Genomic DNA, 10,537 nt, shown 5'->3' with positions numbered 1-10,537 from the left:
GGATTTCTGGATGGTTGTGGGGTGAGCAGCTCTGTTTTGGGGACAACAAGACCTTGTTTGGGCCATTAGGACATTTTGGGAGGGGTGGGCGCTGGGAATGGGCACTGCTCCCCCGGTGTCCATACAGCATTGCCCCTCTGGCCACTGCCCTCTGACATCTTTGGGTGATTTGAAGCAGATTTTGTCCCTACAGGTTTTACAAAACTCAGTTTCTGGAGAAGATGAGGGAAGGACTCAGGTCATATTAGACAGCAGAGAATCCACACCAGCTTCCATTCCCCACACACACGACTGTAGCCAACCCAGCGTTGTTGCCGTCACTGTCCCCACAGCCATCCTCTTCCTTGGGCAGCCCCAGGTCCCACTAACCCTGTCCTGCCGGGGTGTGGTGAGGGGGGACGGGACCCCAAAGGGGATGGTCTCAGCTGCACTGCGGAGGGGGACACAGCTGCGATGAGCTGTCAGGACTCAGCTCCCCGTGCTGGCTCGGCAGGACCAGGCAGGGGAGAGCTGGGGACACTGGGAGCACTGGGAGCACTGGGAGTACTGGGATCAGCACCCGCACTGGGCACAGGGTGGGCACAGGGAGTGAAGGGGCGTGTGAGGGGCCGGTGCCGGGGGTGTCAGTCGGTACCGGGGAGTGTCGGCACCGGCGGTGTCAGTCGGTGCCGGGGGTGTCAGTCGACACCAGGTGTGTCTGTCGGTGCCGGGCCCGGTCGGTACCCGCGGTGCCGGTGCCGGGGCTCAGGCGGGTCCCGCTCCCCTCAGGACGCACCGAAGTTCCCGCAGCGGCGGCGGCGCAACGGCGGGACAACAGCGCCCCCTGGCGACCAGGACGGGACACGGGACCGGGACAAGGACCGGGACAGGGACCGGGATAGTGACAAAGACCGGGACAGGGACAAGGACAACGGCGGGACAGGACCGGGACAGCAGCAGGAGCCGGGACAGGGACACACGGGCAGCCCGGCCAGGACACCCCCGCGGTTACTCGTCCTGGCGACCCCAGGTCCCGCCGCCCCACTCCCAGCCGGCCGGGCCCTGTGGCAGCCTGCCCCTCAAGAACCGCGCGGTACCCGCGGGGCTGCCTTGGGCTGCCGGTCCGCCCCAGTCCGCCCCCGCCTGTCCCAGTCCGGCCCAGTCTATCCCAGTCTATCCCAGTCCATCCCAGTCCATTCCACCGCTGACACCGCCAGGCCCCGTCCCGGAGCGCCCCCTCGCGGGCAGCAGCGGGAGAGTGGGGCAGGGCCCGACCGTGACGTCACCGTGACGTCACGGCCACGCCGCCGCCTGGTTGGTCCCCGCGGTCGCCGGTCCCGCGGGGGGGCAGCGCGCGGCCGCCGCCGGAGGTAACGGGGGGTGCGGGGGTCGCGGCCCGAGGCAGCGGCGGCACCGGGCAGCGTCCGGCACCGCCCGGCACCGCCCGGCACCGCCCGGCACGCCTCTCCCCGGGCCGCGGCCGCGGGGGAGGGCGCCGGCGGAGCTGCCCGGGCCGGATCCGGGGTAGGGCTGCCCAGCGCCGCGGGCCTGGAGCGGGGGGCGGCTGAGCCCCGGTGGGCGGGAGGCGAAAGGGCCGGCTCGGGCCTTGTACCGGGGATCGCCCCCTCGCACCGCACAGGGCCGCTGTACCAGCCCCCGGGCCCGGGATGGGACCCCCGTGCCCCCCATGGCGGCCTGGGGACCCCGGCCCGTGCGCCCCCTTCCCCTGCCGGTCCCCGGCCTGCGAGCGCCCCAGGGCTCGGGCCCCACAGTGAGGGGACCCCCCCACGCCGTGTGACCTTCCCCGTGGGGCGAGTCCTGGCCTTCACCTGCCCGCACTTCGGCGGGCACCGGCCGCGTTTGCAGGGGCTCCTGGGGCAGCAGGAAGGGTTCGGGCTCAGGTTTAGGTTCGGGTTAGGGGGTCTGGGTGCTCTCTGCCTGTGCTGGCAGCCTGTGACACCCTGAAAAATGAGTCACCAGGGACTCACCAAGCCAAACCCAGGCCGAGGAATGGGGCCACTGCCGGGAGGGTGAGCCTGGGTCCCAGCCTGAGATCAGAGAGGAGCGCTGCTCAAAGTGGAGCCAGAACCCTCCTCCACGTGCTGGCTCAGCAGCAGCTGCTGTCCCCCCGCCTCCCTGGGAGCGTGTCTCGGGCTGGGATGTCTCTTACCTGTGGTTTCCTGGGACCACGGTCACACTTAGAGGACTAGAGGGGTGATTTGGCACTTAAATCCCATCTCCCCTGCTCCTAGATCACAGCGCAGACCGGCTCCTGGCACCACTGAGCCAAACTGGATTTCCACCGGTGACCTGTAAGTTGAGATACCATGTCCCCCTTTCCTGTCCCTAGGCTGTTCGAGGCCACGTGGGGCCACCAAACCTGTCTAAGCTGCCATAGAAAAGGTTTTGTGTCTAATGGGGTATTTGCCAGCAAATTCAAGCCACGAGCTCTATATATTTCTTTATTTGTAAAGGTGTTTGAAGTTCTTGAATTTACCCTTTGGCCACCTTAAATCTCATTTCTAATCCCCAGCGCAGTTAATCAAATCCACAGTGGTTTGAATTATGAGATTGCCTGGGGGGGATTTATAGCTTGTATTGCTGATTATAGCTTGACTTTATTATATTGCAAATATCTAACTTATGGTCACGGCTGAGATTTACAATCCTCAGGTAGGTGCTCAGGATAACTTTTAGCAACTCCAGATGTAATTGGAGGTGACTGATGGGGTTGTCACCACACACAAACATGTAATCTGTAAAATGTTAAGACGGGGAAAGGAAAGGCAGAATAGGTGAAAAGGGTGGGTCAGCCTTAAAAAATAATCATATAATTGGGTGTATTGCTGAGCAAGGCTCTGCCATGCCTGCTCTGGCTGAGGCATCTGCCCAGGGAGGGGTTTTGGGCTTGCTGGTCTCCAGAAAATTTAGGATTTAGACCAGGATTTAGATCTTTTTTCCTTCTTGCTCTCAGCTGAAGATTTTTGGAGTTTGCAGTAGCCCTGGGGAGGGTGAAGGGGTGATAGACAGATGTGGGGTACTGGCAGAGCTGACTCATTCCTTGGCTGGTTTGGGGTTCTCCCATCCCAGGGGAGCAGTGAGTCCCGTGTGGGCACGTGCCCTCGGCCAGCATGACCAGCGAGGTGGTGGAGAACGAGTTTGAGTTTTACTCCAAGGCAGAGAAGTACTGGAAGGATGTGCCCGCCACAGTGGATGGCATGTTGGGGGGCTACGGCCACATCTCCAGCATCGACATCAACAGCTCCAGGAAGTTCCTGCAGAGGTTTCTGCGGGTAGGTTTGCAGTGCTCCTAAAACCCCACCCTTCTCCCAGCGTGGAGCTGGGCTCTTCCCTCTGAATTGCTCCATGGGTTCTCTACAGCCCAGTCCTGCCCTGTGTGGTTGTCCCGTTTCTCCTCGGTGGGTTCCTCGCAGAGGGACTCACCCCTCACGGTGGTTGTTGCAGGATGGCCCCAACCGGACGGGGACGACCCGTGCCCTGGACTGCGGGGCTGGCATTGGCCGCATCACCAAGCGGCTGCTGCTGCCCCTCTTCAAGACAGTGGACATGGTGGATGTGACAGAGGACTTCCTCACCAAGGCCAAGAGCTACCTGGGCGAGGAGGGCAGGCGGGTGCGCAACTACTTCTGCTGCGGCCTCCAGGACTTCAGCCCCGAGCCGAACTCCTATGATGTCATCTGGATCCAGTGGGTCATCGGTGAGGGTCACTGCTTGTGGGCTCTTGCCAGCCTGTGCCTCTGTCCCGTGCCCTTGGGGGGCAGGTGCCCCGTGCACTGGGGAGAGCAGCTTGAGGTGGGGGATGAGCATCACCATGGGTGGGGGCCTGGGCTGGGCAGCTGGCCTCCCTCCCATGGAGGGGCCCTGTACTTTTTTCCCCCAAGAGCCTTTTTCCCCCAAGCCCTCAGAGGCCAGAGCAGAGGTGTGGGCTGGATGGAGTAGTGAGACACAAGTTGGACACCCCCAAGCTAAAGCTTTCCCTGCAAATGTCTCAAGTATTTGGCCACTTGGATCGGGAGGGATCCAAAGGCAGCTTCCTGGGTTTCCTCCCCTTGGTCAGCTCTAACCCCTGCTCTGCCCCTCCAGGACATCTCACTGACAACCACCTCTCCGACTTCCTGAAGCGCTGTCGTGCCGGCCTGCGGCCCAACGGCATCGTGGTCATCAAGGACAACATGGCTCAGGAGGGTGTGATCATGGACGATGTGGACAGCAGCGTCTGCCGGGACCTGGACGTGGTCCATAAGATCATCCGCAGAGCTGGGCTGCACCTCCTGGCCGAGGAGCGCCAGGAGAACTTCCCTGATGAGATCTACCACGTTTACACCTTCGCCATGAGATGAGGGCAGCAGGGGAAGGTCTCTCCCGTGTCGTGACTCCCCTTCCGGGGGCTGGTGACAAGGACGGGACTTTGTCTTCCAAGTTGCTGCTGTTTGTGAAAAGAGGTGTTTGCCAAATACATTTTCCTGCTGTTGCACTTCTGCACGTGAGGTTTGTCGGATGCATGTTGGCTCTGTGGCACCCTCAGGGGCTCTGGACAGGAGCAGGAGGGTCTCCCATGCACGAGGTGATGCATGGACAGCTGCAGGTTGCTGACGGCAGTGCACAGGGCGCCTTTGGGATGGACTGGGCTCCATTCCTTGCTTGGGTGTTTGACCCCTTCCTGCTGCTCAGCAACGGGCTGGGTAAGCCAAAGGGGAGAAACCTTTCCCTGCGGCAGAGTGGGGAGGCAACACCGGGTTCTGAGGCTTTGAGGGGGCCCCACCTTTAAACCCTGAACAGGTCTCCTACAGGGGCAGCAAAAAGGGAGATGTGTGTAACCCTGAGTCCCCCACATCCTCCTCCAGGAACAGGGGTGTCCCAGACAAAGCTTTGCAACCCTGGGAGTGCACTGGTGTGCTCTGAGCTGCCCCCAGACCCCTCCAGCCTGTCACCTCCATTGTTGTGACACTGCAGCTGCTCACCCAGCACCCCACACCCTCACCTGGCGTTGAACACTCCCATCTCCTCTCTGGCCGTGTTCCCTTCATTCACCCAGACTGGCCACTGACACAAGGTGGCCAACACTGGCACGGCAGCTCAGCCAGGGCTGAGCCCAGGTGCCGTCTGCTCCAGCCATCCCCCCCATTCCAGTCCTTCACCCCACCTCTCCTAAGGAGAAACAAGCCCCTGTTGTTGTTATTATTATAGAAGGCCTCGTTTAATTGTTCACTTCCCAATCTAGACACCAGGGCAGAATTTGATCACATTACTGGATTTTTTTTTAAGCACCAGTTCATCAGGGCACACAGTTCCAGTTCCAACTGCCAGTGAAATCCCAGATCCACGTGATGCAAACTGTCTTAAATCAGAACAGATTTTTCCTCTTCATCTTCTGCATCTGTCCCCCATGAAAAACAATACAAACCAACAAAACTGTGTGGGGCTCAGCTCTGTGTTTGGCACGTCACGAGGAAGCAGGTGCCTAGAAAGGGGAGCCAGGCAGCTGTGGCAAGGCTGGAGCACGAGCCCTCCAGGTGCAGCAATTTCTTGCTCCTGGGAAGGAGGCACTGGAGAACAACATCCTGGGAGTGGCCAGCAAAGGAAAGAGCCAAGGAATGGGGAGGGAGGCACAAGGCACTCAGCTGCTGACTGCCCATTCCTCATCATTGCACAGGAAACACATCATGAACTTAGGGAACACCCATTTGTGTGTTGTGGAGCCCAGTAACTCTTGAGATGTCCCTGGTGGATGGTCTTCTGTGCCAGGATGGGGTGCAGAAGCTCAGAGGGTGTGGAGCAGTGAGGGACCGCTGCCAGCCCCGCTTCCCTTCACTCCCATCCCCACTGTCAGAAACCCACACTGAGCAAGGAAGGCATCCACCACACCCACAGGATGATGCTGGACCTGCTTCCACCACCAGGAGCAGAGGCAGGAAAGCCAGAACACCTCCTCCTTCTCCCAGCACCCCGAGGCATCTCTCCACTGGACACCTAAGGCACTGCATCAATCGCCCACAGCAGGGCTGGAAGAGAGGGGCCAGGCTGCCTGTCCAGTCACAGCCCCCAACCCACTGATCCTGCCCCCAGGCCTCTGCTTGATCTCCCTCCAAACCAGCCACAGTATCCAGCTCCCCCATGCCCAGGAGCTCTCCTGCCTCCCCATGACGTGCCCCAGAGCAACGAGACCTGCACAAACACACGTGTGACATTGTGCCCACGAAAACGCCCCCAGAACGCCACAGAGAGGGACTCCATGGGCAGCACCTCTTGCTGCAGAGGAAACTGTCTCAGAGCAGAGAGATGGTGCTGTAGGCACAGCGGGACTGTGCAGGGAGCAGGCACAGAGGCACTGTCAGGCTCGCAGGTCCTCGTGCCCGGCAGCAGCGTGGTCGATGCAGAGGTACCACTTCAGCCGGTCTGGGAGAGGCAGAGCCTTGATTTTGTCATCCACTGGCCACGGTTTCAGGCGCTGCCGGATGAACACCCTGCAGAGGTGTTTCAGTGCCTGTGGCGAGCGCTCCAGCTGCTTCAGAGAGCGGAACAGAGTCTTGACCTTCTCCCCGTGGAACCTACAGCTGCTGGTGTTGACCTCAAAATTGCTGGGCAGCTGGATGGCCTGTGAGCTGGCCATCATGAGCTCCAGCAGAGTCTGACCCTTCTGGATGAGGTCTGTGGAATAGGTTTCATCTTCGAAGCGACTGAGGTGCCAGCAGAGGTGCTCAAAGGTGATGTGGAAGCCGGACCAGCACGAGGGACCATGGAGGGAGCAGTTGTAGGCAGCACCTGACTCCAGCAAGAACCGCAGCAGTGGGAAGTAGTCCTTGAAGCTTTTTAAGCAGAAGTGTGTGAGGGACTCCGAGGCCGGGCACTCGCTGGGGTTGGCACCGTGGGCCAGCAGCAGCTGCGTGACACGGAAGCAGAAGCGCTCGATGTCCTCGGCCTCCTCCTCGGTGTAGCTGTACGCCATCTCTCCCAGCAGGTAGATGACATAGGTGAAGACAGTGTCACCATCTTTGGTGGCAGCCCTGACATCGGCGCCTGCAGGGAGGGACAGAGAATTAACTGACACTGCAGAGCGTGAGGCCAGGCCAGCACCAACTCCAGCACACCTGGAGCTTCGTAGTGATCCAGTGGGAACATAATGGAGTCAGGAGGGCAGTGCCTGGTGCTGCACAAAGAATCAGCAGCCCAGAAAGGGGAGAAGGTTTTCTTTACCTCCTTCCAGCAGGAGACGGATGCTGTCGGTGTTGTGGATCTGGCCACTGTCACTGCTGGCCAGGGCGTGCAGCAGTGCTGTCTTCCCTGCAATGGAGCAATCAGTCAGTCACAGGACAACAGGGTGACACCCCAAAAGACAGGAAGGAAAACAATCCACCCCCACCCACCAGACAGCCAAACGCAGGGAGTGACAACCCTTCTTCTGGCAGAGGCTTCCACCGGCCCGTGATGGTGCCCAGCTGTGGGGACAGTCACAGGCCACACGTGCAGGGCTGGTGGTGGCCTCAGCGGGTAAATGTGCCACGGCAGAGTGAATTTTAGAGCAAGTGGGCACCACAGGACAAGAGAGCACAGCCCCATCCCACCTCCCCTGGACTGCCCAGAGTTCAGCACACAGCCAGCGCATCAGGAGAAAATGCCGAGCACAGGGAGGTTCCACCAGCTTCCTCCCACCTCCCAAACCCATCTAAGGAGGGAGCAGGTGCAACAGCGAATGGCCCCAGCCCTGTGCCCTGCCCCAGCCCACCCTCAGCCAGGGGAGCCGGGCGGGGCGCACAGACCGTTCTTGTCAGCGGCGTTGACGTCGGCCCCCAGCTGCAGCAGCCGCCGCAGGCACGGCAACCGCTCGGGCTCCTCGCTGGCCAGGTCCAGGGGACTGCTCTCATGGATCTGCAAACAGTTAAAAAACACTGCTGGGCACTGAAGACTGTCAGACGCTGTTGGGGCTTTATCCTGGCCACAGTAAGAGTGTCTCTCCAGCCTCCTCCCACGCGTTGCTCCAAGGCAGGGGCTCAGCCAAAGGCACCCTGACCTCGTGCACTACGGACAGCGGGCACAGGGATGTGCCAAGGGGAAGCAGGAGGGCTGTCCCCACCCGCCAGAGCAGCCCAGGCTGGACGCTCAGCCTGGCAGTGGAGCCGTACCCGGTCTCTGCGGTTGATGTCGGCGCCGTGGTGCACCAGGAGCTCCACCACATCCGGCTGGTTCCGCAGCACCGCCATGTGCAGGGGGGTGTAGTACGTGACAGGGTCTGAGGATAAAAACGGTCAGAGAGAACAAAGGGCTTCCCCAAAAGGGCCCCAGCACCTGCCAAGAGTGGAAGGGACACCTGGAGAAGGCCCTGGGAAAATGGCTGTCACAGGCACTCCGGATCCTGCTGTTCCAATGGCTCCATCCTGCCGAAAGCCCCCAAGTCCCTGGTGTCCCTCAGCCCACCCCTGTGGCTGGGTGTCCACAAGGCACATCCACACTGCCCCAGCAAGGAGCAGGAGTGGTCTGAGCTGGCAGCACCCCCTCCTTCTGCCCCAGCTATCCCCACCTCCCAGGACAGCTTCTCATCTGCTGGTTCCTCCAGGCCCAGCCCCCTCCCCACCAGCCTCACCTTCAAAGCTGAGGTCAGCACCAAATTCCAGGAGGATTTCTGCAGCAGGGACAAGCCCCAGCTCAGTGACCTTCAGCAGGGCATAGCTCACACCTTCCTGATAAAACGGGGAGTGGGTCTCCCTCTCCAGAACTCTTCTCACAGCTGAGAGCTGGCTCCTGTCACTGTCCAGGCAGGCAGGGCTTGAGACACACAAAAACCCAGCAGTTACTCAGTGAACACAGCTCAGGTGTGCAAGGGTCAAAGTGGCACCAGGGAAGAAGGAAAATCCCCGGTCTTCCCTTTGGTCCTGTACCCAGTGGGTCTGTAGCCTGCTGGCTGTGGGGTTACACAGCAGCTGCAGGGCTCAGCTGAGCCCCAGTTTAGGCTCTGTTGCCAGGGGTCAAGCAGAAAGGGCTGTTCCTGAGGAGCACCCACAGTTCCTGCGTTTGCCTTGCTGCATCTCCACATTCCCAAAGAACAGCAGCAAAAGGAGGGTCTGTGGGTGAACTGCTCCCCAGGACTGGGGGCTGTCCCAAGCCAATGTTGTCCCAACCTCGGCCACATCCCTGAGCTCCAACCAGCCCCCAAAAACACCCCGGGGCGTTCAGCCCCCTGTGTTACCTCTCCAGGGAGCTCTGCCTTTCCGTGTCGGGCGCAGCCAGCAGCCCCAGGAGCTCATCCACCAGGGGCTGGTACTCCAGGACGATCCTGCGGAAGCCGTGCAGGAAAGGCATCGTGCTCTGCCCGGGCACACCCGCCCGGGGGCCTCCACGACGGCACCGCTGTCCTCCCTCTCCAAGGGGCTTCTCCCTCCTTTCAAAACAAACGAGGCTTTCAGCAGGTTTGAACACAGAAGAAAACACCTGCCCCTTCCTTATATAAACGCAGCCCAGCCCAGCGCAGGGATCTCCTCCCACACACCAATTCGATGTCTCCAAATTATCTCCCGCACGCAGAGCTGCACACTGCGGTTATCTGGAAACACCGCGGGCGGGGACAAACCCCCGTGCTCAGCATCCCCACCCCAGAGCAGGGCGCTCCGAGTGCCCCGGGCGTGTGTAACCAGCAAAGCCCTGCCTGGGCTCTGTGGGAGAGGGGCTGGAGGCACCCAGGGACCACCGAGCCCCGCAGTGCACCGGATGCGGGCCCAGCAAGCCCCGGATCGCCCCCGGCGAGGAGAGGCCAGGAGCCCCCAGACCCCAGCGGGGTGAATAACAAAACCCGGCCCAAAGACCGCTACGCAAAAAGATCTGTAAAGCACACGTTTTCATTTCCGTGTCGTTCTTTACTTAAAAAATCAAATTAAAACAAGCTAATTAAAAAAAAAACAAACACCCTAATTTGTTTTTCTGATTGTTTTATAATGCTTTAGAGTCGAAATATTTTGTGTAAATAAATGAATATGGGTATGCGCCGCTCCTCACAGGTTGGGCGGGCTGCATACATATATTTTTAGATGCATTAAACGCGCTCATCACTCCTCTCGCTGAGGAGGTAAATCGGGCCGCAGCGGGGAAAAATAAAAAACCCAAACCGGTCCGTAAGCAGCAGTTCGTTTTCACAAATAAACACTCACAGACTCCACTGCAACCCCCGCGGGCGGCCCCGAGCCCCGCGAGCAACACGGGGAGGGAAAGGGAAGCCCCGGCACCGCCCGCCCCTCACGGCTCAGCCGCGGCCCGACCGCCCCTCACCTGCTTAGGCACCGCGACCGGAACCGGAACCGGAATGTGCCGGGAGCGGGGCGGGGCCGGGGGGGGGGGCTGAACAGGGGGTGTGGTCTCGGCTGTGAGGGTGCGGTCTCGGCTATGGAGGCGTGGCCTAAGAGGGCGTGGTCCCATGGGAAGGCGCGGCCCCATAAAGTTGCTGCCTCGTGTGGGCGTGGCCTCAGGGGGCGTGGCCGTAGCGGGCGCGGCCAGCAGGGGGCAGCACGCGGCCGCGCGCGGAAGGCGGGAACGCCCCCGGTGTCCCCCGTGT

The 10,537-nt window shown here is 60.7% G+C and overlaps 2 protein-coding genes across 3 annotated transcripts; one reads left to right on the top strand and one right to left on the bottom strand.

Moving 5' to 3' along the window:
- Nucleotides 1–1,292: 1,292 nt before the first annotated feature.
- On the top strand, nt 1,293–4,474 carry NTMT1 (N-terminal Xaa-Pro-Lys N-methyltransferase 1). Its single transcript, XM_040083316.2, has 5 exons — nt 1,293–1,349; nt 2,232–2,291; nt 3,070–3,272; nt 3,445–3,697; nt 4,084–4,474. The coding sequence occupies exons 3-5, from the start codon at nt 3,111–3,113 to the stop codon at nt 4,338–4,340; spliced, it is 672 nt and encodes a 223-aa protein (XP_039939250.1). The 5' UTR covers nt 1,293–1,349; nt 2,232–2,291; nt 3,070–3,110; the 3' UTR covers nt 4,341–4,474.
- Nucleotides 4,475–5,169: 695 nt separating this feature from the next.
- Nucleotides 5,170–10,318, bottom strand: ASB6 (ankyrin repeat and SOCS box containing 6). Of its 2 annotated transcripts, none has more exons than XM_040083314.2 (7): nt 10,255–10,318; nt 9,182–9,373; nt 8,579–8,760; nt 8,121–8,227; nt 7,758–7,866; nt 7,195–7,281; nt 5,170–7,017 (listed from the first exon to the last, which is right to left on the bottom strand). In XM_040083314.2, exons 2-7 carry the CDS (start codon nt 9,292–9,294, stop codon nt 6,332–6,334), a joined length of 1,284 nt encoding a protein of 427 aa, XP_039939248.1. In that variant the 5' UTR covers nt 9,295–9,373; nt 10,255–10,318; the 3' UTR covers nt 5,170–6,331. The 2 variants fall into 2 exon arrangements, with proteins under 2 accessions (XP_039939248.1, XP_039939249.1); XM_040083315.1 differs by lacking the exon at nt 10,255–10,318 and adding an exon at nt 10,137–10,248.
- Nucleotides 10,319–10,537: the final 219 nt, after the last annotated feature.

This window comes from Hirundo rustica, chromosome 20 (genome assembly GCF_015227805.2).
Source record: "Hirundo rustica isolate bHirRus1 chromosome 20, bHirRus1.pri.v3, whole genome shotgun sequence".
Taxonomy (NCBI): Eukaryota; Metazoa; Chordata; class Aves; order Passeriformes; family Hirundinidae; genus Hirundo; species Hirundo rustica.
The sequence above is the reverse complement of the archived record's forward strand: the minus strand, read 5'-3'. Positions and strand labels throughout refer to the sequence as shown.

Excerpts from the sequence above, each read along its gene's own strand:
- ASB6 (XM_040083314.2), bottom strand. The coding sequence starts at position 9,294 with ATGCCTTTCCTGCACGGCTTCCGCAGGATCGTCCTGGAGTACCAGCCC. Across the intron at positions 8,761-9,181 it reads AGGCAGAGCTCCCTGGAGAG|CCCTGCCTGCCTGGACAGTG; the intron begins GTAACACAGGGG and ends GTGTGTCTCAAG. Across the intron at positions 8,228-8,578 it reads TGCTGACCTCAGCTTTGAAG|ACCCTGTCACGTACTACACC; the intron begins GTGAGGCTGGTG and ends TTTTATCCTCAG.
- NTMT1 (XM_040083316.2), top strand. The coding sequence starts at position 3,111 with ATGACCAGCGAGGTGGTGGAGAACGAGTTTGAGTTTTACTCCAAGGCA. Across the intron at positions 3,273-3,444 it reads TCCTGCAGAGGTTTCTGCGG|GATGGCCCCAACCGGACGGG; the intron begins GTAGGTTTGCAG and ends TGGTTGTTGCAG. Across the intron at positions 3,698-4,083 it reads CTGGATCCAGTGGGTCATCG|GACATCTCACTGACAACCAC; the intron begins GTGAGGGTCACT and ends CTGCCCCTCCAG.